This window comes from Chiloscyllium plagiosum, chromosome 32 (genome assembly GCF_004010195.1).
Source record: "Chiloscyllium plagiosum isolate BGI_BamShark_2017 chromosome 32, ASM401019v2, whole genome shotgun sequence".
In the NCBI taxonomy this organism is placed as follows: domain Eukaryota; kingdom Metazoa; phylum Chordata; class Chondrichthyes; order Orectolobiformes; family Hemiscylliidae; genus Chiloscyllium; species Chiloscyllium plagiosum.
In genome coordinates this window covers 43,093,007-43,117,709 of record NC_057741.1, presented here as the reverse complement: position 1 = coordinate 43,117,709, position 24,703 = coordinate 43,093,007, and the positions used below count along the sequence as shown (strand labels likewise).

General features: G+C 42.5%; 1 protein-coding gene and 1 long non-coding RNA gene across 2 annotated transcripts in view; one reads left to right on the top strand and one right to left on the bottom strand.

The window, feature by feature from the left end:
• The window catches only part of anpepb (alanyl (membrane) aminopeptidase b), an 86,844-nt gene that overhangs the window by 4,648 nt on the left and 57,493 nt on the right, over positions 1-24,703 (top strand). Inside the window, exons 2-5 of the mRNA XM_043674558.1 lie at positions 5,491-5,633; positions 19,276-19,412; positions 21,958-22,084; positions 24,326-24,480. Of these exons, the coding sequence (XP_043530493.1) occupies positions 5,491-5,633; positions 19,276-19,412; positions 21,958-22,084; positions 24,326-24,480 (562 nt within the window). The remainder of the gene's footprint in view (positions 1-5,490; positions 5,634-19,275; positions 19,413-21,957; positions 22,085-24,325; positions 24,481-24,703) is intronic.
• LOC122539577 overlaps positions 19,328-24,703 on the bottom strand; it is an 83,027-nt gene continuing 77,651 nt past the window's right edge. The window contains exon 5 of the long non-coding RNA XR_006309123.1: positions 19,328-19,546. This is a non-coding gene — a long non-coding RNA (uncharacterized LOC122539577). The remainder of the gene's footprint in view (positions 19,547-24,703) is intronic.

Here is a 24,703-nt window from a genome sequence, read left to right as displayed (position 1 = left end):
CTCTGCCCTCATCAATCTTATTTGTTACTTCTTCAAAGAACTCAATCAAGTTTGTGAGACATGATTTCCCACGCACAAAGCCATGTTTACTAACCCTAATCAGTCCTTGCCTTTCCAAATACATGTACATTCTGTCCCTCAGGATTCCCTCCAACAACGTGCCCACCACTGACGTCAGGCTCACTGGTCTATAGTTCCCTGGCTTGTCTTTACAACCCTTCTTAAACAGTGGCACCACATTTGCCAACCTCCAGTCTTCCGGCACCTCACCTGTGACTATCGATGATGCAAATATCTCAGCAAGAACCCCAGTGATCACTTCTCTAGCTTCCCACAGAGTCCTTGGTTACACCCGATCAGGTCCTGGGGATTTATCCACCTTTAACCATTTCAAGACATCCAGCACTTCCTCCTCTGTAATCTGGACATTTTGCAAGATGTCACCAACTATTTCTCTATAGTCTACATCTTCCATATGCTTTTCCACAGTAAATACTGATGCAAAATATTCATTTAGTATCTCCCCCATTTTCTGTGGCTCCACACAAAGGCCGCCTTGCTGATCTTTGAAGGACCCTATTATCTCTGTAGTTACCCTTTTTTCCTTAATATATTTGTAAAAACCCTTTGGATTCTCCTTAATTCTATTTGCCAAAGCTATCTCATGTCCCTGTTTTGCCCTCCTGATTTCCCTCTTAAGTATACTCCTACTTCCTTTATACTCTTCTAAGGATTCACTCGATCTATCCTGTCTATACATGACACATGCTTCCTTCTTTTTCTTAACCAAACCCTCAATTTCTTTAGTCATCCATCATTCCTTATACCTACCAGCCTTCCCTTTCACCCTGACAGGAATATACTTTCTCTGGATTCTTATTATCTCATTTCTGAAGTCTTCTCATTTTCCAGCCTTCCCTCTACCTGCGAACAGCTGCCTCCAATCAGCTTTCGAAAGTTCTTGCCTAATACCGTCAAAATTGGCCTTTATCCAATTTAGAACTTCAACTTTTAAATCTGGTCTATCTTTTTCCATCAGTATTTTAAAACGAATAGAATGGCCCCAAAGTGCTCCCCCACTGACACCTCAGTCACCTGCTCTGTCTTATTTCCCAAGAGTAGGTCAAGTTTTGCACTTTCTCTAGAAGGTACATCCACATACTGAATCAGAAAATTGTCTTCTTTTTCCGTTTTCTTTTGTGAATGAGAGCAGCTTCATTTTACCTACTCTAGCCAGTCTCATGATTTTGAAAGCCTCAGTCAGATATCCCTTTAGCCTTCTTCTCGCTAGGGAGAACAGTCCCAACTTCTTCAAACTATCCTCATCAGTGGAGTTTCTTATTTCTGGAACCATTCTAAGAGTTATAGAGTCATAGAGATGTACAGTATAGAAACAGACCCTTCGTTCCAACTCATCCGTGCTGACCAGATATCGCAACCTAATCTAGTCCCATTTGCCAGCACTTGGCCCATATCCCTCCAAACCCTTCCTATTCATATACCCATCCAGATGCCTTTTAAATGTTGCAATTGTACCAGTCTCCACCACTTCCTCTGCCAGCTCATTCCATACAGGCACCACCCTCTGCATGAAAACGTTGCCCCTTAGGTCCCTTTTATATCTATTTCCTCTCACCCTAAACCTATGCCCTCTAGTTATGGACTCCCCCACCTCAGGGAAAAGACTTTGTCTATTTATCCTATCCATGCCTCTCATGATTTTATAAACCTCTATAAGGTCACCCCTCAGCCTCCCAAGCTCCAGGGAAAACAGCCCCAGCCTATTCAACCTCTCCCTATAGCTTAAGTTCTCCAACCATGGCAATATCCTTGTAAGTCTTTTTTGAGCTCTTTCAAGTTTCACAATATCTTTCCGATAGGAAGGAGACCAGAATTGCACGCAATATTCCAACAATGGCCTAACCAATGTCCTGTACAGCTGCAACATGACCTCCCAACTCCTGTACTCAATACTCTGACCAATAAAGGAAACCATACCAAATGCCTTCTTCACTATCCTATCTACCTGCAACTACACTTTCAAGGAACTATGAACCTGCACTCAAAGGTCTCTTTGTTGAGCAACACTCCCTAGGACTTTACCATTAAGTGTATGAGTCCTGCTAAGATTTGCTTTCCCAAAATGCAGCACCTCGCATTTATCTGAATTAAACTCCATCTGCCACTTCTCAGGCCACTGGCCCATCTGGTCAAGATCTTGTTGTAATCTTAGGTAACCCTCTTCGCTGTCCACTACACCTCCAATTTTGGTGTCATCTGCAAACTTACTAACTGTACCTCTTATGCTCACATCCAAATCATTTATGTAAATGACAAGAAGTAGAGGACCCAGCACCGATCCTTGTGGCATTCCTCTGGTCACAGGCCTCCAGCCTGAAAAACAACCCTCTGTCTTCTACCTTTGAGCCAGTTCTGTATCCAAATGGCTAGTTCTTCCTGTAAGATGTAACCTTGCTAACCAGTCTCTAATGGGGAACCTTGTCGAATACCTTACTGAAGTCCATATAGATCACATCTACTGCACTGCCCTAATCAATCCTCTTTGTTACTTCTTCAAAAACTCAATCAAGTTTGTGAGACATGATTTCCCATGCACAAAGCCATGTTGACTATCCCTAATAGTCCTTGCCTTTCCAAATACATGTACATCCTGTCCCTCAGGATTCCCTCCAACAACTTGCCCACCACTGACGTCAGGCTCACTGGTCTATAGTTCCCTGGCTTGTCCTTACCACCCTTCTTAAACAGTGGCACCATGTTTGCCAAGCTCCAGTCTTCTGGCACCTCACCTATGACCATTGATGATACAAATATCTCAGCAAGAGGCCCAGCAATCACTTCTCTAAATAATGACGAGCTTCCCACAGAGTTCTAGGGTACATCTGATCAGAGTTCTAGGGTACACCTGGGGATTTATCCACCTTTATGCGTTTCAAGACATCCAGCACTTCCTCCTCTGTAATATGGACATTTTGCAAGGTGTCACCATCTGTTTCCCTACATTCTATATCTTCTATATCCTTTTCCACAGTAAATACTGATGAAAATACTTGTTTAGTATCTCCCCCATTTTTTGCGGCTCCACACAAAGGCTGCCTTGCTGATCTTTGAGGGGCCCTATTCTCTAGGAGAATGTGAGGACTGCAGATACTGGAGATCAGAGCTGAAACATTTGTTGCTGGAAAAGCACAGCAGGTCAGGCAGCATCCAAGGAGAGGAAGAATCAATGTTTAGGGCATAAGCCCTTCTTCCCTAGTTACTCTTTTGTCCTTAATGTATTTGTAAAAACCCTTTGGATTCTGCTTAATTCTATTTGCCAAAGCTATCTCATGTCCCCTTTTTGCCCTCCTGATTTCCCTCCTACTGCCTTTATACTCTTCTATAATATGCCACAACCCTCTAAACACAGTACCTTTCCAAATGACATATATTAGACCAACTGCACAAAAGTTTCTTTATCCCTCCTTTCTTGAATAGAGATGTTTATATTTGTCATTTTCCAATCCAGTAATGACTTTCCAGGATCTGGAGAATTTTGAATCTTGGGAACTTTATAATACTGATACACTCCCATTAAAGAGATTAAACATTCAGGTCTCTTTTCAAAGCCTCCAAATCTCACTGTGACTAACAGCCAATCATATGGCTCAGCTCAACTCTGCCTGCAGCTTGGAGGCTCTTGTAATTCACCTCAAAATAATTTTGAGTTTCAGAGCAGATCAGTAAATAAAACAGAGTATTAATATAGCAAGTGTCCAGGAAGGATTGTTGTTGTTTATCAATAAGGGAATGGAAAATAAATGTTTAATTACAATTGTATAGTTTTGATGAGGCCACAATTGGAAATAAGACCATTGGAAATAAGATAGAATTATGGTCATAAAAACTTTGTACTGTTTTGATCTCCTTATTTAAGAAAGGATTTCAATGTGTTAAAAACAGTTCAGAGAAGTTTCACTTGAATGATTCCTGAGATGGATGAATTTCCATTATGAGGAGAAGTTGGACAGACTGGGCCTGATTGCTGTTGGTGAATATGAAATTCAAAACTTTGACCATGATGATAGAAAATTTTAATGAGACACATAAACCATTTTTAGAAAGACAGCCGTGAATTTGTTCAAACATAAATGTCAATTGTTTACCAGAAACTGAACAATAAAGTGTCTATATTAATCAATTCCATTTAGTTTTCCTCCACAAAGCATTCCATGGTCCCAAAGCTAATGGTGGAACTAATGGATCTCATAAATTAGATTACATAGGATCTCAGAATGCAATTTTTGGGTTTATCTGTTTAACCATAAAACTGCGCTCACCTGAATTCATAGTTTGATCTGTTCATAAATTAGTGTGATGCCACTAGAATCTACATCACTGTGACAGCAAATTTTAGGCCATTGTGGATTACAGAAGGTATAAGCACAACAACGAGTTATGTTTATATAATGATTTTTCATTTAATAGAAGGTGAAATGGGGATGAGAGGGCGTTGGGGGAGGGGGAAGGAAGGAAGGAAGAGTGTGATTGAAAACGGTAAAATGCTGCACTTTTCACCTGGGAGAGGAGAGCATTTTCTTGAATGGGGACGGGGGCATGGGGAAAGGCATGGGATGAGATGAATGTGGATAAGAGGAACCTGTTCTTCCATTCTTTTTTAAAATTAAAGACAGAAAAGAAAAAGTCAAGACATCTCAAGTGTCGCCTGGGATAGGGACAGCACCAGGTAAAATACAGAGTAAAGTGCAGTCTACTCAATGGAAACAGAAAAAAGTTTCCAAATTTCTTGAACAAAACTAAAGTCCATGTTATTCTGGGGAAGAATAAAAATAAATAAATATACAGACCAAAAAAGGGTCTCCTTTGACTCCATCCCCACAATCCACTCCTGGTGCAGGAATCATTAGGTGCCAAAATGTAAAGCACCTTCAAAAAAACTAAAAAAGGGCTTCCTGCTCCTCTAGGCCCACAGCCAGTTCAAAAAGAAATCCTTAGCTCGTGGATTATTGCATCTGATGAAAATACGTGGATTTGGTAAACATTTTCCCACTCACAGCAACCATTATCCCAAAGTATAAAGTGCAGATTGTCTCAGAATATTGCTAGATGTTCAGGAATAAAACTGTCAATTCTACCTCATTCTTTGCCATTCAATTACATTGGGCTAATTTAAATGCTTTTCAAGTTGGTCATCAAGGCTGCACCGAATGTTGGCAACAGGCTTCCTGGAGGAAAGGAACCCAGGTCTGTGAATGATGTCGTAGTTGATGGAAACTGTTGGGGATCAGTTATCTGGTGGGTCCTGAAAATAGTCACCTCCCAATCATTCAGTGACTGCCATTTAAAATAATAACTAAACTTTGGGAGAAAATGGTTATTGCAAACATAAGATAAATATAAAATACAACATCATAATTTTGAATTTCCCTGCAATGACTAATGTCTGATCTGCTTCCTTTACTAATACAGAGTTATTGCAACAACTCAGATGCAGCCTACTGATGCCAGAAAAGCATTCCCATGCTTTGATGAACCAGCAATGAAAGCAACATTCAATATAACTCTGTATCATAAAGAGGAATACAGTGCAATCTCCAACATGCCAGAATATGGTCAGTTTCACAACTTCTATAAGCTAATTATTAATGCTTTGAATTAAGTGCCTCAGATAAAACTGCTGTGCATTAAAATCTTTTGTGTTTTTGTTTGGACTTCACCTCCATGCTCTTGATCTCTGGATATCTGGTGCAGAAGGGTGCGGGCAGGTCAGAGGACATCTTCATGAGTCTGCTCCTGGGCCTGGCCAGGCTGGCTATAAACAGGTGCAGGCAGTGAGCTCTGGAGGGTCACTCTGCCAACTGCCTGCCCCTCTTCCAAGGTTACATTCGAGCCTTTTATTAATGACTTGGAAGAGGGAGTCAAAGGGTGGGTCAGTAAATTTGCAGATGATACGAAGATTGGTGGAGTTGTGGATAGTGAGGAGGGCAGTTGTCGGCTGCAAAGAGACTTAGATATGATGCAGAGCTGGGCTGAGGAGTGGCAGATGGAGTTCAACCCTGTCAAGTGTGAGGTTGTCCATTTTGGAAGGACAAATAAGAATGCGGAATACTGGGTTAATGGTAGGGTTTTTAATAAGGTGGAGTAGCAGAGGGATCTTGGGGTCTATGTTCATAGCTCTTTGAAAGTTGCCACTCAGGTGGATAGAGCTTGTAAGAAGGCCTATGGTGTATTAGCGTTCATTAGCAGAGGGATTGAATTCAAGAGTCGTGAGGTGATGTTGCATGCAGCGTATAGGACCTTGGTAAGGCCACATTTGGAGTACTGTGTGCAGTTCTGGTCGCCTCATTTTAGGAAAGATGTGGAAGCTTTGGAGAGGGTGCAGATGTTGCCTGGAATGGAGAATAGGTCGTACAAGGATAGGTTGAGAGTGCTAGGCCTTTTCTCATTGGAACGGCGAAGGATGAGGGGTGACTTGATAGAGGTTTATAAGATGATCAGGGGAATAGATAGAATAGTTTCACAACTTCTATAAGCTAATTATTAATGCTTTGAATTAAGTGCCTCAGATAAAACTGCTGTGCATTAAAATCTTTTGTGTTTTTGTTTGGACTTCACCTCCATGCTCTTGATCTCTGGATATCTGGTGCAGAAGGGTGCGGGCAGGTCAGAGGACATCTTCATGAGTCTGCTCCTGGGCCTTTTTCCCCGGGTACAACAGAGTGTTACAAGGGGACATAAATTTAAGGTGAAGGGTGGAAGGTATAGGGGGGATATCAGGGGTAGGTTCTTTACCCAGAGAGTGGTGGGGGCATGGAATGCGCTGCCTGTGGGAGTGGCAGAGACAGAATCATTGGTGACCTTTAAGCGGCAATTGGATAGGTACATGGATAGGTGCTTAAGTTAGGACAAATGTTCGGCACAACATCGTGGGCCGAAGGGCCTGTTCTGTGCTGTATTGTTCTATGTTCTATGAGCCAGGCTGTCATTGGAGAGAGAGCACGCAGTGTCCACCAATGCTCTTGATGCTTTTAGGGAGAGGTGGGCACTGCGGTGGATACAGCGCTTTAACTTCCCCTCCAACTGTAATTTGATTTAGTCCCTGCCTGCTCTGCCTTTCCCCCAACCCTATCCCTGATGATTTGCATTGCCCATAACAGGCTGTGTTTGTAAATGTTGCAAGGGTTGTGTACAGTGTGGTAAAAGTGGTGAAGGAAGTAGGGAGGGGGCAGAACTGAGTCACTGTCATGCTATGGCCATGTATGCATGGTTTCCAGGAATCAAAAATATGTGGAGGGAATTGATCATTGTGAAATTGGAGCTAGGCTCAGCCATGAATAAGGCAGTCAGTAATAGTCTTGTTCCCACTAGCTCCTAAAATATGGAGCACCCTCTGAGCTTGGAGATGTGAATGACTGTAATGATGTACAGCTTGAATGCCTTCGTGAGAAAGTGAGGGCTGCAGATGCTGGAGATCAGAGCTGAAAATGTATTGCTGGAAAAGCGCAGCAGGTCAGGCAGCATCCAAGGAACAGGAGAATCGACGTTTCGGGCATTATTAACAGTGTAGATAATAGCATAAACTTACAAAGAGATATTGATAGACTAAGTGAATGGGCAAAACTGTGGCAGATGGAGTTCAATGTAAGCAGGTGTGTGATGATCTACTTTGGACTAATGAAGGTGAGGTCAGAAAGCCTTCTCGATAGTATGAAGTGAACTACAGTGGGTGTCTAGAGTGACTTGGGGATTCAGATGCATAGATGTTTAAAATGTCACAAACAGCTGCAGAAGATAATTAGCAAAACTAATAGAATGCTGGCCTTTCTATCTGGAGGACTGGAGTATAAGGATGCACACGTTATGCTACAGTTATACAAAACCCTGGTTAGACTCCACTTGATGTAATGTGAACAGATCAGTAAGGTTAGGAAACAGTATTTACTCCACAATAATTGCCAACTCCTCATACACTCCAACTGTGTGGCCAAATTCAGCTCTAAATCCATTTTATATATTTGCTGATGACACCACTGTAGTGGGTCAGATCTCAGACAACGATGACCCAGAGTTCAAGAAGATGACTGACAGCTTAGAGCCAATGTCAGCAAAAAAAAGGAGTTGGTAGTAGACTTCAGGAAGCAGAGTGGAAGACACATCCCTGTCTGTATCAATGGTGCTGAGGTAGAAGTGGTCGAGATTTCCCAGTCACGAGAAGTAAATATCACTAACAATCTATCCTGTCTGTCCACATCGACACTACAATCCAGAAAACATGCAACAGCTATATTTCCTCAGAAGGCAAAGGGAATTCTGCATGCCCACAGTAACTTACCAAATTTTGTAGAGGCACCATAGAAAGCATTCTATCTGGACGCATCTCAACTTTGTCTGGCAACTGCTCTGCCCAGGACTGCAAGAAATTAAAGAGTTATGACTGCAGCCCAGTCCATCACCAAAACCAACTTTCCTTCCATTGACTCCAGTTGCACTTCCCTCTGCCTTGGGAAAGCAGTCAACATAGTCAAACATTCCCCAGTTATACTCTCTTCTACCCTCTTCTGTCAGGCAGAAGTTATAAAAGTTTGAAAACGGGTATCAACAGAATCCTCACTGGTATCAGACTTATGAACAGACCTCTCATATATTGGAGTGGATCTGCACCTTCTCTGTCGCTGTAACACTATAGTCTTCTGTTCTATTATCCTGATGTACTAATGTAAGGTATGATTTGTCTAGATAGCACGGAAAATAATACTTTTCACTGTATCTTGGTACATGTGACAATAATAAATCAAATCAATTCTGGACACCACACTTTAGGAAGGATATATTGGCCTCGGATGGAGTACAATGTGGGTTTATACAAATGACACGTAGACTTCAAGGGTTAAGTAATGAGAAAGTTTTTCCAAATTAGGCATGTTTCCTCTAGAGTTTATAAGGTTAAGGAATGAGCTGATCAAACTCTTCAAGATATTAACAGGAAAAACAGGGTTGGTAAAGATAAACTATTTCCACTGATAGGGGATTCTGGAACTGGAGAGCATAGTCTGAGCATTAGGGCTAGACCATTCAGCGGAGATGTTAGGAAGCACTTCTACACACAGTAGGTGGTAGATGTTTGGAACTCTCTCTTCCACAAATGGAAATGGATACAGGATCAGCCATTAATTTTAAATCTGACATTGATACATTTTTCCTTAGCAAAGTTGTTAAAGAATATGTACCCAACCATGATTTCATTCCAGGTGGAACAGGCTTGACGGGCTGAAAGGCCTACTCCTGTTCCTATGCCAGAACTGGAACTACAAGCAGTCCATGGATTCAAAGTCCTGGAGTCTGGGACCATGTAAATGTGCAGGGTCCTACAACCAGGAGGGATTGGTGTCTCATGTTGCTTTGTCAACCACGAGGAGTGGCAAATGGTGTTTAATTTAGATAAATGTGTAGTGTGTTTTTTTTTGGCAAACCAGGGCAGAACTTTTACATTTAATAGATAGTGCCCAGGGGAATGTGGACAAACAAAGAAACCTAGGGTGCAGGTGCATAGTTCCTTGAAAGTGGAGTCGCAGGTAGATAGGATGGTGAAGAAGGCATTTGGCATATTTGCCTTCATTGGTCAGTGCATTAATTATAGGAGTTGGGATGTCATGTTGTAGCTGCACAGGGCATTGGTGAGGCCACTTTTAGAATACTGCATTCAATTCTGGTCTCTCTGCTATAGGGAAGAATTTGTTAAACTTGAGAGGGTGCAGAAAAGGTTTACAAGGATGTTGCTGGGATTGGAGGATTTGAGCAATAGGGAGATGCTGAATAGGCTGGGTCTATTTTCCCTGGAGTGTCAGAGGCTGATAGAACGTTGGAGAATTTTACAATCTCATGAGATGCATGGATAGGGAGAATAGCCCAGGGTGGGAGAGTCCAAAACTGGAGGGCATAGGTTTAAGTGAGAAGGGAAAGAGTTAAAATGGTCCTGAGGAGGAATTTTTTCATGCATAGGATGGTGTGTGTATGGAATGAGCTGCCAGAAGTGGTGGAGGCTGGTACAATTGCAACATTTAAAGGACATCCAAATGGGTACGTGAATAAGAAGGGTTTAGAGTGATATGTGATAAATGCTGGCAAATGAGATTAGATCAGTTTAGGATAGCTGGTTGGCATCGATGATTGAAGTGAAAGGTCTGTTCCCTTACTGAACTTCTCTATGACTGACGATGTGGGGTTGGGATCAAGCTGCCACAAATCCTTCTCTCTATGCTCCGAGCCTGTCTAATTATTGGTGGATGAACTACAACTGAGTTTTAATGAGATGAAATGCTTGTCTTAATAACAAGTTGCAGTTTATTGCAAAATAGCAATAGCTGCAAGTTAACCATAATTACAAAGACTATCAGAGACAATGTGTCAGACTCTCCTCCACCCAGAGACTGTGTGACATCATCAGCTTCTGGCAGGTCCCACTGTGACTCTTTCAGAACGTTATGAGAGGGAAACAAAGCAAGGGAATACACAATAAATGGAAGGGGACTGAGAGGGTTAGAGGAAGTTAGACACCTGAGTCAATGTCCATGGGTCCCTAAAAGTGGCAGAACAGGTAGATAAGGTGGTAAAGAAGATGCATGAGACGAATGCCTTTATTGGGTGCAGTATTGAATGTAACAGCAGGAAGAAAATGTTGGAGCTGTATAAAACACTAGTTTGTTCACAGCTGGAGTTTTGCATACAGGTCTGTACCACATTATAAGAAGGACAGAATTGTTCTAGACAGAGATTGACAAAAATGTCGCCAGGCATGGATAATTGTGGTTTGAGGCAAGGTTAAATAGGCTAGGGAATGTTTTCCTTCAAGGAGGCTGAGGAGTGAACACAACATTACAATACAGTCAGGCCCTTCGGCCCTTGATGTTGTGCCGACCTGTGGAACCAGTTTGAAACCTATCTATCCTACACTATTCCATTTTCATCCATATGTTTATCCAATGACCATTTAAATGCCGTTAAGGTTGGCAAGTCTACTACTGTTGCAGGCAGGCGGTTCCATGCTCCTACTACTTTTTGAGTAAATAAACTACCTCTGACATCTGTCCTATATTTATCACCCCTCAATTTAAAGCCATGTCCCCTCATGCTAGCCATCACCATCTGAGGAAAAAGGCTCTCACTGTCCACCCTATCTAACCCTCTTATTATCTTATATGTCGTAATAAAGTCACCTCTCAACCTTCTTTTCTCAAACAAAAACAGCCTCAAGTCCCTCAGCCTTTCCTCATAAGACTTTCCCTCCATACCAGGCAACGCCCTAGTAAATCTCCTTTGCACCCTTTCTGAAGCTTCCACATCCTCCCTACAATGCGGTGACCAGAACTGGCAGCACCAGAATTTTGTACAGCTGCAGCATGACCTCATTGCTCTGAAACTCAATCCCTCTACCAATAAAAGCTAACACACCGGATGTCTTCTTATCAAACCTATCAACTTGGGTAGCGACTTTCAGGGTTCTATGGACATGGACACTGCGATCTCTCTGCTCATCCATCCTACCAAGAATCTTACCATTAGGCCAATACTTTTTATTCCTGTTGCTCCTTCCAAAGTGAATCACCTCACACTTTTCTGCATTAAACTCCATTTGCCACCTCTCAGCCCAGCTCTGCAGCTTATCTATGTCCCTCTGTAACCTGCAATATCCTTCAACACTATACACAACTCCACAGATCTTAGTGTCATCCACAAATTTACTAACCCATTCTTGTATGCCATCATCTAGGTCATTTATAAAAATGACAAACAGCAGTTGACCCAAAACAGATCCTTGTGAGTCACCACTAGTATTCCAGGATGAACATTTCCCATCAACCACCACCCTCTGTCTTCTTTCAACTAGCCAATTTCTGATCCAAACCACTAAATCACCCTCAATCCGATGCCTCTGTATTTTGTGCAATAGCCTACCGTGGGGAACCAATCAAATGCTTTACTGAAATCCATATACACCATATCAACCGCTTTACCCTCATCCACCCTGCTTGTTCACCAACTCAAAGAACTGAGTAAGGTTGGTGAGGCATGACCTATCCTTCTCAAAAGTGTGTTGACTATCCCTAATCAACTTATTCCTCTCAAGATGATTATAAATCCTATATTTTATAACCTTTTCCAACAGTTTATCCTCAACTGAAGTAAGGCTCATTGGTCTATAATTACCAGGGTTGTCTCTATTCCCCTTTTTGAACAAGGGGACAACATTTGCTATACTCCAGTCTTCTGTACTATTCCTGTAGACAATGACGACATAAAGATCAAAGCCAAAGTGTCAGCAATCTCCTTCCTGGCTTCTCAGAGAATCCCAGGATAAATCCCATCCAGCCCACAGGATTTATCTATTTTCACACCTTCTAGAATTGCTAACGCCTCCTCCTTGTGAACTTCAATCCCGTCCAGTCTAATAGATTGTATCTCAGTATTCTCTTTGACAACATTGTCTTTTTAAAATGTGAATACTGATGAAAAATATTCATTTAGCGCTTCCCCTATCTCCTCAGACTCCACGAAGAGGTAAGAACTGTTTTTCCTCAGTGGCAAGGTCGGTTATCAGGAGGCATAGATTTAAGGTGATAGGTAGCAGGATCAGAGGGGACGTTCAAGAAACTTTTTCACTCAGGGTGCTGAGTGACTGGAATTCACTGTCTCGTTTGATGGTCAAAGCAGGAATCTTCTACTTAATTAAGTGGAACCTGAATCTGCCCCTGAAGGTATAGATAAGGTGCTAGTACGTGGGACTAGAGTGGCAGCAAGTTTACTTAGTCAGTGCAACAGGATGGGCTGAATGGCCTCTTTCTATACTGTAGGCTTTCTAACATTCTAATGACTATACAACAAAGAAGTGAGAGCTGGTAGGGGGTTGAAGATGGGGTGGGGTGAGGTGTAGGTGGGCAGGCACATGCGGCTGGGGACTTGGAAAGGTTGGAGAGTGGAGAGAGCTTTCGTGGAGGTAGACCTTGTGGAATGTGCCCATTGTTAAAAGGGGACTCTTTGTATTAGGCAGTCTGTTCCTGCCCATGGCCTGAACAGCCGGCTGCACCAAATCATCCATCAGCCCCTGGAGTCTTCTCAGCAGCCTCAAAATTTGGGCCCAGCTACTTAAGGGCTTCAACTAGAGTGAGGGTGAGAATGGTACCTTTGTCCTCGCCCGCCAAGCTAACACGACAGTTAGGTCCAGCTCAAGTCAGAGGGCAGTCCGAAGGCTGACCACGTAACATTACATCCTTCCACAACTTCACCTACAAGCCTGGCAGCAAGTAGAGTATAAAATTCTACCCTTTGAGAGTAAGCAAAGAGAAGGTATGCCTAAAACCACCCAGAACTGATAAAAGCTCACAAACCTGTTTGTGTGTTATTTAATATAGGATCATAGAATCTCTACAATGTGGAAAAAGGCTGTTCATCCCAACAAGTCCACACCGACCCTCTGAAGAGCATCCCACCCATTTTTGTAACCCTACGTTTCCCATGGCTAATCCACCTAATTTACACATCTTTGAAAAGTGGGAAGAAACCACAGCACCCAGAGGAAACCCACACAGACACAATGAGAATGTGCAAACTTCACACAGACAATCACCTGATGGTGGAATTGAACCCAGGTCCCTTGCACTGTCAGGCAGCAATGCTAACCACTGAGCCACTGTATCACACTAAGGATATGGGTATCTCACCTATTGGTTCGAGAACAATGAGAGTCTTTGAATGCCCATTGGGATGGTCTTTTCGAGGAATCAAGGAGCTCCCAATCAGAGGTCAGCAGTTCTATGGTGCAGGTAGTGTCAGGAGGAGTGATATACCCATGAAAGGTGACACTCATTGAAGAGATGAGGTTGCAGCTGAGTAAAGGTGGGAAAGAGATTGCTGGAGAGGAGTGAAGAGTTGACTGTTGAATGAAGAAATCCCCTTTCCAAGAACTCCCCTGTAGAGAGTAGTCTGCCCACTGCTGTTAGGCTGAGACATTGTCCATTTGAAGATCTCAATGGATGGAAGAGGAAGATGCTTTCCTCCATCGACTTAATTGAAGCAGAAACCACCTGGCATTCTCCTGTCTGATTAAATAATCCCTGCTTCTGGAGAACTGTGCCTGTTAACTCTGCTTCTCTCTCCATTGGTGCTGTCTGTCTGAGTTTCTCCAGCATTTTCTATTTTTCTTATTTTAGATTTGCAGTATTTGCAATAATTTTTTGTTTATATAATGAGTACTTGGCATTTGCAATGTGCTGTCTAATTGGTGGTGATGACAGATTCAGTTATAATTTTCAGTAAGAAAATGAATAAATATTTAAAGTAGAGTAACGTTGCAGGAATATGGGCAAAAGAGAAGTGGATCTAACTAGGCTGCTCTCTGAAAGAGCTAGCATAGACTCAGTGGGATCAAAGGCATCTGTGCTGTACAAATCTATAAACATAGAATGTAGAACGTTACAGTGCAGTACAGTCCTTTCACATAGTGCCAACCTGTGAAATTAATCTGATGCCCATCTAACCTACACCGTTCCATTGTTATCCATATGTATGTCCAATGCCTAATTAAATAGGCTAAAAGGAGTCATGAGATAGCTTTAGTGCAAGAATTAAGGAGAATCCCAAAGCATTTTATTCTTATATAAGAAGCAAGCGGGTAACTAGAGAAAAGATTGGTCCACTAAAGGATAATGAAGGAAGGCTGTGTGTCGAACCTGAGAGAATGGGTGAGATTCTGAATGACTACTTTGCATCGGTGTTCACTGAGGAGAGGAACATGATGAATCTTGAGATTAGAGACAGAAGTTTGATTAGTCTGGATCATATTGACATAAGTAGGGAAGATGTGTTGGGTAGGCTAGAGGTTATTAAGGTGGACAAATCCCTAGGACCGGATGGGATCTATCCCAGGTTGCTGAAGGAGGTGAGAGAGGAAATAACTGAGGCCCTGACAGATATCTTTGTGGCATCCTTAAATACAGGTGAGGTGCCGGAGGACTGGAAGGTTTCTCATGTTGTCCCCCTGTACAAGAAGGGGAGTAGGGATATTCTAGGTAACTACAGACCAGTGAACCTGATGTCAGTGGTGGGAAAATTGCTAGAGAAGGAGGGATAGGATCTATTTATATTTAGAAAAGAATGGGCTTATCAGTGATAGGCAACATGGTTTTGTGCGGGGGAGATCCTGCCTTACCAACTTAATAGAGTTCTTTGAGGAAGTGACCAAGTTGATAGATGAAGGAAGGGCTGTTGATGTCATATACATGGACTATAGTAAGGCTTTGACTAGGTTCCCCATGGTAGACTAATGGAGAAAGTGAAGTCACATGGTGTGCAGGGTATTCTAGCTCGGTGGATAAAGAACTGGTTGAGCAACAGGAGACGTGGGCGGCACGGTGGCACAGTGGTTAGCACTGCTGCCTCACAGCGCCAGAGACCTGGGTTCAATTCCTGCCTCAGGCGACTTGATTGTGTGGAGTTTGCACATTCTCTAGAGCGAATTATACAATGAACGGAAGAGCCTTGGGAAAAGTTGATGGGCAGAGAGATCTGGGAGTGCAGGTCCATTGTACCCTGAAGGTTGCTGCACAGGTGGATAGAGTGGTCAAGAAGGCATAGGTATGCTTGCCTTCATTGGACAGGGTATTGAGTATAAGAGCTGGCAGGTCATGTTAAAATTGTACAAGACATTGGTTCGGCCGTATTTAGAATACTGTGTACAGTTCTGGTCGCCACATTACTAAAGGGATATGGACGCTTTGGACAGGGTGCAGAGAAGGTTTACGAGGATGTTGCCTGGTATGGAAGGTGTGAGCTATGAAGAGAGGTTGAGTAGGTTAGGTTTGTTTTCATTAGAAAAAAGGAGATTGAAGGGGGACCTGATTGAGGTTTACAAAATCATGAAGGGTATACACAGGGTGGATAGAGATCAGCTTTTTCCCCAGGGTGAATGAGAGGTCATGCTTTCAAGGTGAGAGGTGGAAAGTTTAGGGGGATATACACGCCAATTACTTCACACAGAGGGTGGTGGGCATTTGGAACACGTTGCCAGCAAAGGTGGTAGAGGCAGGCACGGTAGATTCATTTAAGATGCATCTGGACAGATGCATGAGTAGGTGGGGAGCAGAGGGATACAGATGCTTAGGAATTGGGCGACAGGTTTAGACAGTAGATTTGGATTGGCTTAGGCTTGGAGGGCCGAAGGGCCTGTTTCTGGGCTGTAATGTTTCTTTGTTCTAAATGCCCTTAATGTTGGCAAGTCTACTATTGTTGCAGGCAGGCATTCCACCCACCCTACTACTATCTGAGTGAAGAAACTACCTCTAATATCTGTCCTAAATCTATCACCCCTCAATTTAAAACTATGTCCCCACGTGTTAGCCTTCACCATCCAAGGAAAAAGGCTCTCACTGCCCACCCTATCTAACCCTCTGATTATCTTATATGTCTCGACTAAGACACGTCTCAATCTTCTTCTTTCCAACGAAAACAGCCTCAGTTCCCTCAGCCTTTCCTCATAAGACCTTCCTTCCATACTAGGCAACATCCTAGTAAATCTCCTCTGAACCCTTTCCAAAGCTTCCTCATCCTTCCTATAATCCGGTGACCAGAATTGTATGCAATATTCCAGGTGTGGTCTTTCCAGTATCTTGTACAACTGCAGCATGACCTCGTGGCTCCGAAACTCAATCCCCCTACCAATAAAAACCAACACACCCCATGTTTTCTTAACAACCCTATCAACTTGTGTGACAACTTTCAGGAATTTATGCACCTGGGCACTGAGATCTCTCTGTTCATCTACCTGCCAAGAATTTTACCATTAGCCCAGTACTCTGCATTCCTGTTACTTCTTTTTACATCCATCTCATTTCTAAAAATGATAAACATCAGTGGACCCAAAACAGATCCTTGCGGTACATTACTGGTAACTGAGCTCTAGGATGAACATTTCCCATGAACCACCACTCACTGCCTTCTTTCAGCTAGCCAATTTCTGACCCAAATCGTTAAATCACCTTCAATCCTAAAATTCCATGCAATAGCCTATCTTGTGGAACGTTATCAAATGCCTTCTGAAGTCCATATACACCACACCAGCTACTTTACCTTCATCTACCTGTTTTGTCACCTTCTCGAAGAACTCAATATTGTTAGTGAGGCATGACCTACCTTTCACAAAACTGTGTTGACTATCCCCAATCAAATTATTCCTTTCCAAATGATAATAAATCCTATCTCTTATAACTTTTCCAACACCTTACCCACAACCGGAGTAAGGCTAAGTGGCCTATAATTACCAGGGTTGTCCTGACTCCCCTTCTTAAACAAGGGAACAATGTTTGCTATCCTCCAGTCTTCTGGCACTATTCCTGTTGACATAAAGATCAAAGCTAAAGGCTCTGCAATCTCCTCCCTGGTTTCCCAGAGAATCAGAGAATAAATCCCATCTGGCCCAGGGGTCTTATCTATTTTCAGATCTTCCAAAATTGCTAAAACCTCCTCTTGGTCAACCTCAATCCCATCTAATCTTGTAGCCTGTATCTCCATATTCTCACTAACATTGTTCTTTTCCATTGTGAATACTGACAAAAAGTATTCATTAAGCACTTCCCCATGTCCTTAGATTCCACACAGAACTTTCCACTACTATCTTTGATTGGCCCTAATCTTACTCTAGTCATTCATTTATTCCTGATATACCTATAGAAGGCCTTAGGATTTTCCTTGATCCTATCCACCAACAATGTCTCTTGTTACCTCCTCGTTCTTCTTAGTCCTCTGTTTAGATCTTTCCTGGCTAATTTATAACTCTCAAGCCCCCTATCTGAACCTTCACACCTCATCCTCACATAAGCCTTCTTAGCGGGTTTTGAGATGATTTGTAGCTCAAGTTGAGGTTCTGGATGTAAATTTGCTCGCTGAGCTGACAGATTCATTTCCAGACATTTCATCATCCTACTAGGTAACATCTTCAGCTTGTCCTAAGATGGATGTGTTGCCCCAGTCGAAGTGGTGTCCTTCCTTATCTGTATGTAAGGATACTAGTGAGAGAAGGTCATGTTGTTTTGTGGCTAGTTGGTGTTCATGTATCCTGGTGGCTAATATTATTTTGACTGGGATAACACATCCATCTTAGGACAAGCCAAACAGAGATACGCACGAGAATTCCTAGAAGCATGGCATTCCAACCGGAACTCTATCAACAAACACATCGAGTTAGACCCCATCTACCACCCCCTGAGAAAAAGAACAGGAAATGACATCACCACAGGAAATGACATTACAGGAAATAATATCATCAACCCAAAGAAGCCCAAACATATAAATAGAAAGCAGGAATCATGTACGTTGCTTCGCCTGAGGCCCACTGAAGATGTTACCTAGTAGGGTGACAAAATGTCTGGAATGAACCTTCCAGCTAAGCGAGCAAACCTACATCCATAAGCCACCTTCTTCTCTTGACAGAGTTTCAACTTCTTTAGTAAACCATGATTCCCTCTCTCGACAACTATCTCTCTGCCTGAAAGGTACATATTTATCAAGGACCCACAGTAGCTGTTCCTTGAATGAGCTCCACATTTCAAGTGTGTCCATCCCTGCAGTATTCCTATCCCTGCCCAATACTATTGGAAACATAACCAAATTATGGTCACTATCGCCAAAGTGCTCGCCTACCACCAAATCTAACACCTGGCCGGGTTCACTCCCCAGTACCAAATCCAATATGGCATCGCCCCTTGTTGGTCTGTCTACATACTGTGTCAGAAAACCCTCCTGCACACTTTGAACAAAAACTGACCCATCTAAACTACTTGAACTATAGTATTCCCAGTCAATATTGGGGAAGTTAAAGGCCCCCATAACAACTACCCTGTTACTCTTGCTCTTAATGAGAATACATGGAATTTGCTGAGATAGAATGGTCAAGAAAATCACATCAAATAAAACAAATTAAATAATTTTGAATGATTTATAGAAAATTAAATGTACTATTTGTTTAAAAAGCTGTTCAGGACAATTTGGATAAATTCTGAAAGTTGGCCAAATTCCTTACTCTAAACAATTGTACCAAAATGAGCATGTGTTTTGAAATATCCTCAAACTGTTAAAGAGATCTTTTTGTGCATTGAGTTGCTGCTGCAGGTACCAAACTACCAGTTTCTTCAAAGTAATTTATTACAAATAATTAAGCACTTTTAAGTTCTTAATTTAAACACAAAAAAGTTTGATTCTTTATTTCAGAAAGGACAACTATACATGATAATGGCATGACGTGGATAATCACTAGCTTTGAAAAGACACCTAAGATGTCTACTTACCTGCTTGCTTTTATTGTTTCTGACTTCGATTATGATTATGACAATACAAGTGATACTGAGGTAAGAGATCAGACTTGGTTATTTTTACATGGAATTATTTCTCCTTCCTTTGGGGTAACTTACGTGGGTGGGAATTATTCCCATGAAGAGTTGGTGTTTGATTGTCCTCAGCTTGGATTCATTGTATCTGGCTGCTGTGATGTAAAAAAAACAACAATCCTGTCACTTCTCCCTATTCTGTATCATGGAGGCAACACCATATTCACCTTCAGGACTTCAAAAGTGGCATTTGATGTAGTAATCAGAAACTAAAATAGTGGCACTTTTCAGCCAGCAATCTGGTGGGAATGTAAGAAAGTGAATGTTTCACAATCACACTGTCAATAGATCTTAATCTCTGATATTGAGATATTTGAGTCTCATCACTATTGGCATTAAGTAGTGATAGGATCAACAATTCTGTATATAGTGGTTATGTACCCTAGGTGTGGTACCCTTTGTTCATTTGTTTGTAAAATCATCTCATTACCCCTTTCGATGAATGCTATGATGGTGAAAAGGATAAATGAGGTGGTTTCCCATTGCCTTCCTCATCAGTCACAGTTGTATTAAATAGTGGAAAAGACTCAACAGGCCTAGCCCTGTTCCTCCGCTTGCGTAAAGGAGGTACATGCTGAATGGCTTCTTTCTACTGTGATAATTCGGAAATTCTGTGAATCCTCCTCCAGAAAGGTCCTCTGCTTAGAAGTTGCAGTTCTCTTGAGGCTATTACTATTCCACTGTCACTACAAAATAAATTGCTGGTTTTGCTACTGACCAAGGCTCATGACCTTGAACAAGGTTCTTTAGCTGGGTCTGGAGTAGCTTGCAAAAAGACATGGCAACCACCCCTTTGAGGTCTCAAATGACCCTGCTACTCCACAATCCATAAACGATGTACTCAAATCCATTTGACACTGATGTGTGAATTTTAAACCTCGGGTGCAAAGCTCCAGGTTGGGAGATGACCTTTAGTATTCAGCTTGACTAATCTTTCTGGCAGCCAGCTACAGTCTAAGGGCTGGGGGCAGTTGGGGAAGTTTTTCAGTCTCTTACGGTATACTCTCTGGGTAATAGTGCACAGCCCTAATGCTGCATCTTTTGCGTTAAAGAACTTGATGAAGTCTCTGTTCTATATGATTCACCCAGGCACTCAAGTGTTTACAACACCAATAAAATGCAGTCATTTAGATATGCAATACTAAGGTGCTGGGTAATGCTGTACGTGGTTTCATGATCCTCTTGTCTTTATTTAAAATGACTCTCAGAAAACAGGACACAGAAACTGGGAAGAGGGAAAGAAACTAGGATAGAGAGAGTACAAAATATGGATTGTTTATGGAAGTTAAGATTCTGAGATAGAGTGTTGCCTGCAGTGATGGGCACTGGAATCATTGGAATACCCTCATTGGAATCATGAAAGGGAACTAACTTAGCTAAAGGTGGGAATAGTTGGGAGTGTCACAGAGACCACTCAGCTGCCCAATGTTGAACATACAGCTGCACTGATAAAAACCCAGCAGTGAAAAATAATGGAACTCAGAGGGCAAGAAGGATGAGATTTGAACAGAGCAATGAGGTAATGGGTGTAAATCATTGATTGGTGCCCATGAATTCAGAGCTTTTAAATTCTGGAATGGTGATGTGAGGTAGTTGTTGCTTATCTTCAAAGGATAGAAGCTGGGCATGAAAAAGGTAATATAATTGTCAATTGTAAACCCATTGTGGAGCCAGCCATATCAGGCAGATAGAGCATCTGGGTCAGCTGTGCTTTCTGAGACACTTAGTCCTGGATCTAAATGATTCAGGGGTAATATTAATGCAGGAAACAAACCTTTCTTACCAGCATAGCCTTCATAAAGGGATCTTTGGCATTGGGGGATGAAATGCCCCCATATCTCTCTGTCCTGGCTCCAGTGACACTGCAGGCTCCCGGGCAGTGTATGGATTATTGTCCAATCCTCACTGTCTGTTACCCACAGCGAGAGGAGAGGGCTCTTCCTGCAGTAACAGACGGAGCGATCCTGTATTCAGCCAGTGCTAAAGGCCCCAAGTCCTCTCACATGTATTGAGTGCTCTTTCCACCAACCACTCCTGTGTCTGAATGCAGTGGCACTCGGAATCTAGGGCCATTCTACAAAGAGATAGATCCTTCTCCCCACCTACAATCAACCGGGGCTATCAGGTAAAAACAATGACTGCACATGCTGGAAACCAGATTCTGGATTCGTGGTGCTGGAAGAGCACAGCAGTTCAGGTAGCATCCGAGGAGCAGTAAAATCGATGTTTCAGGCAAAAGCCCTTCATCAGGAATACAGGCAGAGAGCCTGAAGGGTGGAGAGAGAAGTGAGAGGAGGGCTTTTTCCCGAAACGTCGATTTTACTGCTCCTCGGATGCTGCCTGAACTGCTGTGCTCTTCCAGCACCACTAATCCAGAAGGATCTATCAGTATATTTGTCTTGATACAAGACCAGAGCTATATTTGCTATGTCTATTCTTCTGAGAGATGGTGTCTGAAATGAAAGCCTCATTTGACAAGAAGCAATTATAAACATTTTTTTTAAAGATCCGCATTTGGGCACGAAAGCAAGCAATTGAGGAAGATCAAGGAAAATACGCAGTAAATGTTACTGGGAAAATTCTACAATTTTTTGAAAATTATTACAATGTTTTCTATCCACTCCCAAAATCAGGTAGGACAGTTTTTATTCAGCTTTAAGTGTTTTATATTTGTTCATAACCAGGTGTCGAAGCAATCCAGTTTCTTGTTTTAAATGTGTTCATTTCTGCAAATCAGACTGACAATATTTTCGGTTCAGTGTGATCATACTCTATTTTCCTTCTTTCCTAAATCATTTTGCAGCCAGAAACTTGGCTGAATTTTGACTGTTTGGCAAACTGTCATTTTGGGGACTCACTTTGGATAATGGGAAGGTGACCATTCTTATGTGATTGTTCTATTCAGCACCTTATATCCCATCTTCACACAGTGCCATTGTGGGTGAGGGGGGGATGGATGGAATTGTGTAGCCCTGTTGGTACTTTTATTCCCACTGGTACCATGTTTAACCCTCAGCTCCTGAGCCACAAATTGCCCAACAGCATGGTCCTGGTGGAATCCAGCAAATGGTATACAGACAGACACAAACCGGTTGGTTTCTCAGAGCCAATCGGTGAATAGATTGTAGGATGGAGGAGTCCACTGATGTAATCAGTTGGTGTCAGCGCACTTTTGGCTGCCTCAGTGTCCATGTTGGCAGTGCTATGGAGAACCAATTCTAGCACACAGTCTGCAAGAAAGGTGCATGGACTTGCACTCCATTGGTGTAATGCCTGGCGCTGAGCATCAAATAGAAGGTAAGGGGGAGGAAACGAGGGACTGTGATAGGTCAGAGTCTCAGGGTAGTATCAGCATGCCTCCATATGGAGGAGAAGCCACACACAGGAAGCCCCACAACTTTCCTGTCAGCACAGTCCAAGGTGCCCAAAACCTCCACATCCAACTTGCTTGTGGTTCCAATGCCAGCAGAGGTCAAGGCTGGGGTGGGGGTGTGTAATCCTGCATCTGGGCAGGAAACTCGCTGTGACCTGGACCCTCTAGGTACAAATCCCCTGAAGGAAATATGTGGTACTGTCTTTGTCATTTTCTCCTTCTCAATTGTTGCCCTCTTTTGTTGTGCACCACCAAGTCCTTCTGGCATTTAATTGCTGCTACCTTTCACCCAACCACACAGCATCCTATCTGTCCTTTCCCTCCACCATCCCCCTCCCTACTGTACACTTGAATACATTTTCTGAGTTTCGATGCAAGATTATAACCCATAAACTTTAACTCTGTTTCTCAGCCCAGAGACAATGCTTGATTGGAATTACTTTCATAGCAGAGAGAGTCAGTCAGTTCCACCTGTCATCAGTAAAGTTTAGCTGCTTGGAGATGGTGCCAGAATATTCTCTCAGGTTACACTCTACGTTTATTCATAAAATGTTCAGATTCCATCAGGTTTGTTCACTAGCTCTCAAGAGCAAAATAATATATTAAATGTGAATGTAACTGGTCAAGTGGCTATACCAGTAACAGTGAGCTGGAATGAGAGGGGAGCGTGCAGTGGAGGGGAAGGGGCAGAGCAGTCAGCGGAATGAATAGCAAGGTTAATGATGAGAGGCACCGAGGAGTTGGTGCAGTGGCAGAGTTAGGGTGAGTAGAAGGTAATGCAGAAAGATGATGGTACTTCCGTTTATGGAGCAGAGAAGGTAGTTGACCTCAGCATTGTGGGCACTGCAGTGACCTGGGGTGGGCTATGCTTAATCCATTACATTGCTATGGTTTAAACATGCCTGCTGCAAGAACCATGGAATATTGCTTTGTGCAAGATAGTGTGAAAGGGGAGGTGTAGTGTATAGTGAGGTGAGCAGGGTAATGTTGCATGTGAAAAGTCTCCAGGGTTCACACAGGGAAATGTAATGAAATTGATGCTTAGCCAAGTTTTGTGAAAATCTAATATTTCAGATCAATCATTTATAAGAACACATTAAAAGGGAAAGCTTGAATTATTGTTCTGATAATTTGATGTTCCACATAGGCAAGTCTCTGTTGCCATCTTTCACCTCAATGGACAGAATCCAAGAACATCTCTATGGATCTGAGACTCTGCTCATTAGGGCACTGCTGGAGTTCCTCAAATGGGTCATGGAGAAGTTCCATGGCCATCTGTAGCAGGCTCATTCCCTCTTTAAAAATTACCAAGATGATGCTCGATGAAATTATAAAGAAATAAATTATAAGCACTCCAACCTATAGAGTTATTGCAAATACATATCAAAGATTCTCTGGAGCATGAATTATTAGACAGCAATGAACTGAACATAGTCTGTGTATCTCTCATGTTCCTTCAGATAATGATTAGAGTGTTTTACATTTCTTGAATTACCAATAGATCAGATTGCCCTTCCTGATTTTAATGCTGGCGCAATGGAGAACTGGGGTCTTATCACCTATCGTGAGACTGCTCTCCTGTATGATCGCAACCTGTCATCTATTGGAAACAAGGAGAGAGTAGTAACGGTTATTGCACATGAACTGGCTCATCAGGTACAATGTTCTTTCCCATTTTCTGCCATAAGATGAGATTAATCAAGCATTAGTTTAACTCGTAGTACTCTTAGTCTGAGTTGGAAAGTTCAACTGATTTGACCACAGTTAACTGTATCAAGGGAGCGCTACACTGTCAAAGGGTCAGTGCTGAAGGAGGGTCAGTACTGACAACGTGCTGCACTGTTGAATGGTCATTACTAAGGGATTGCTGCACTCTGAG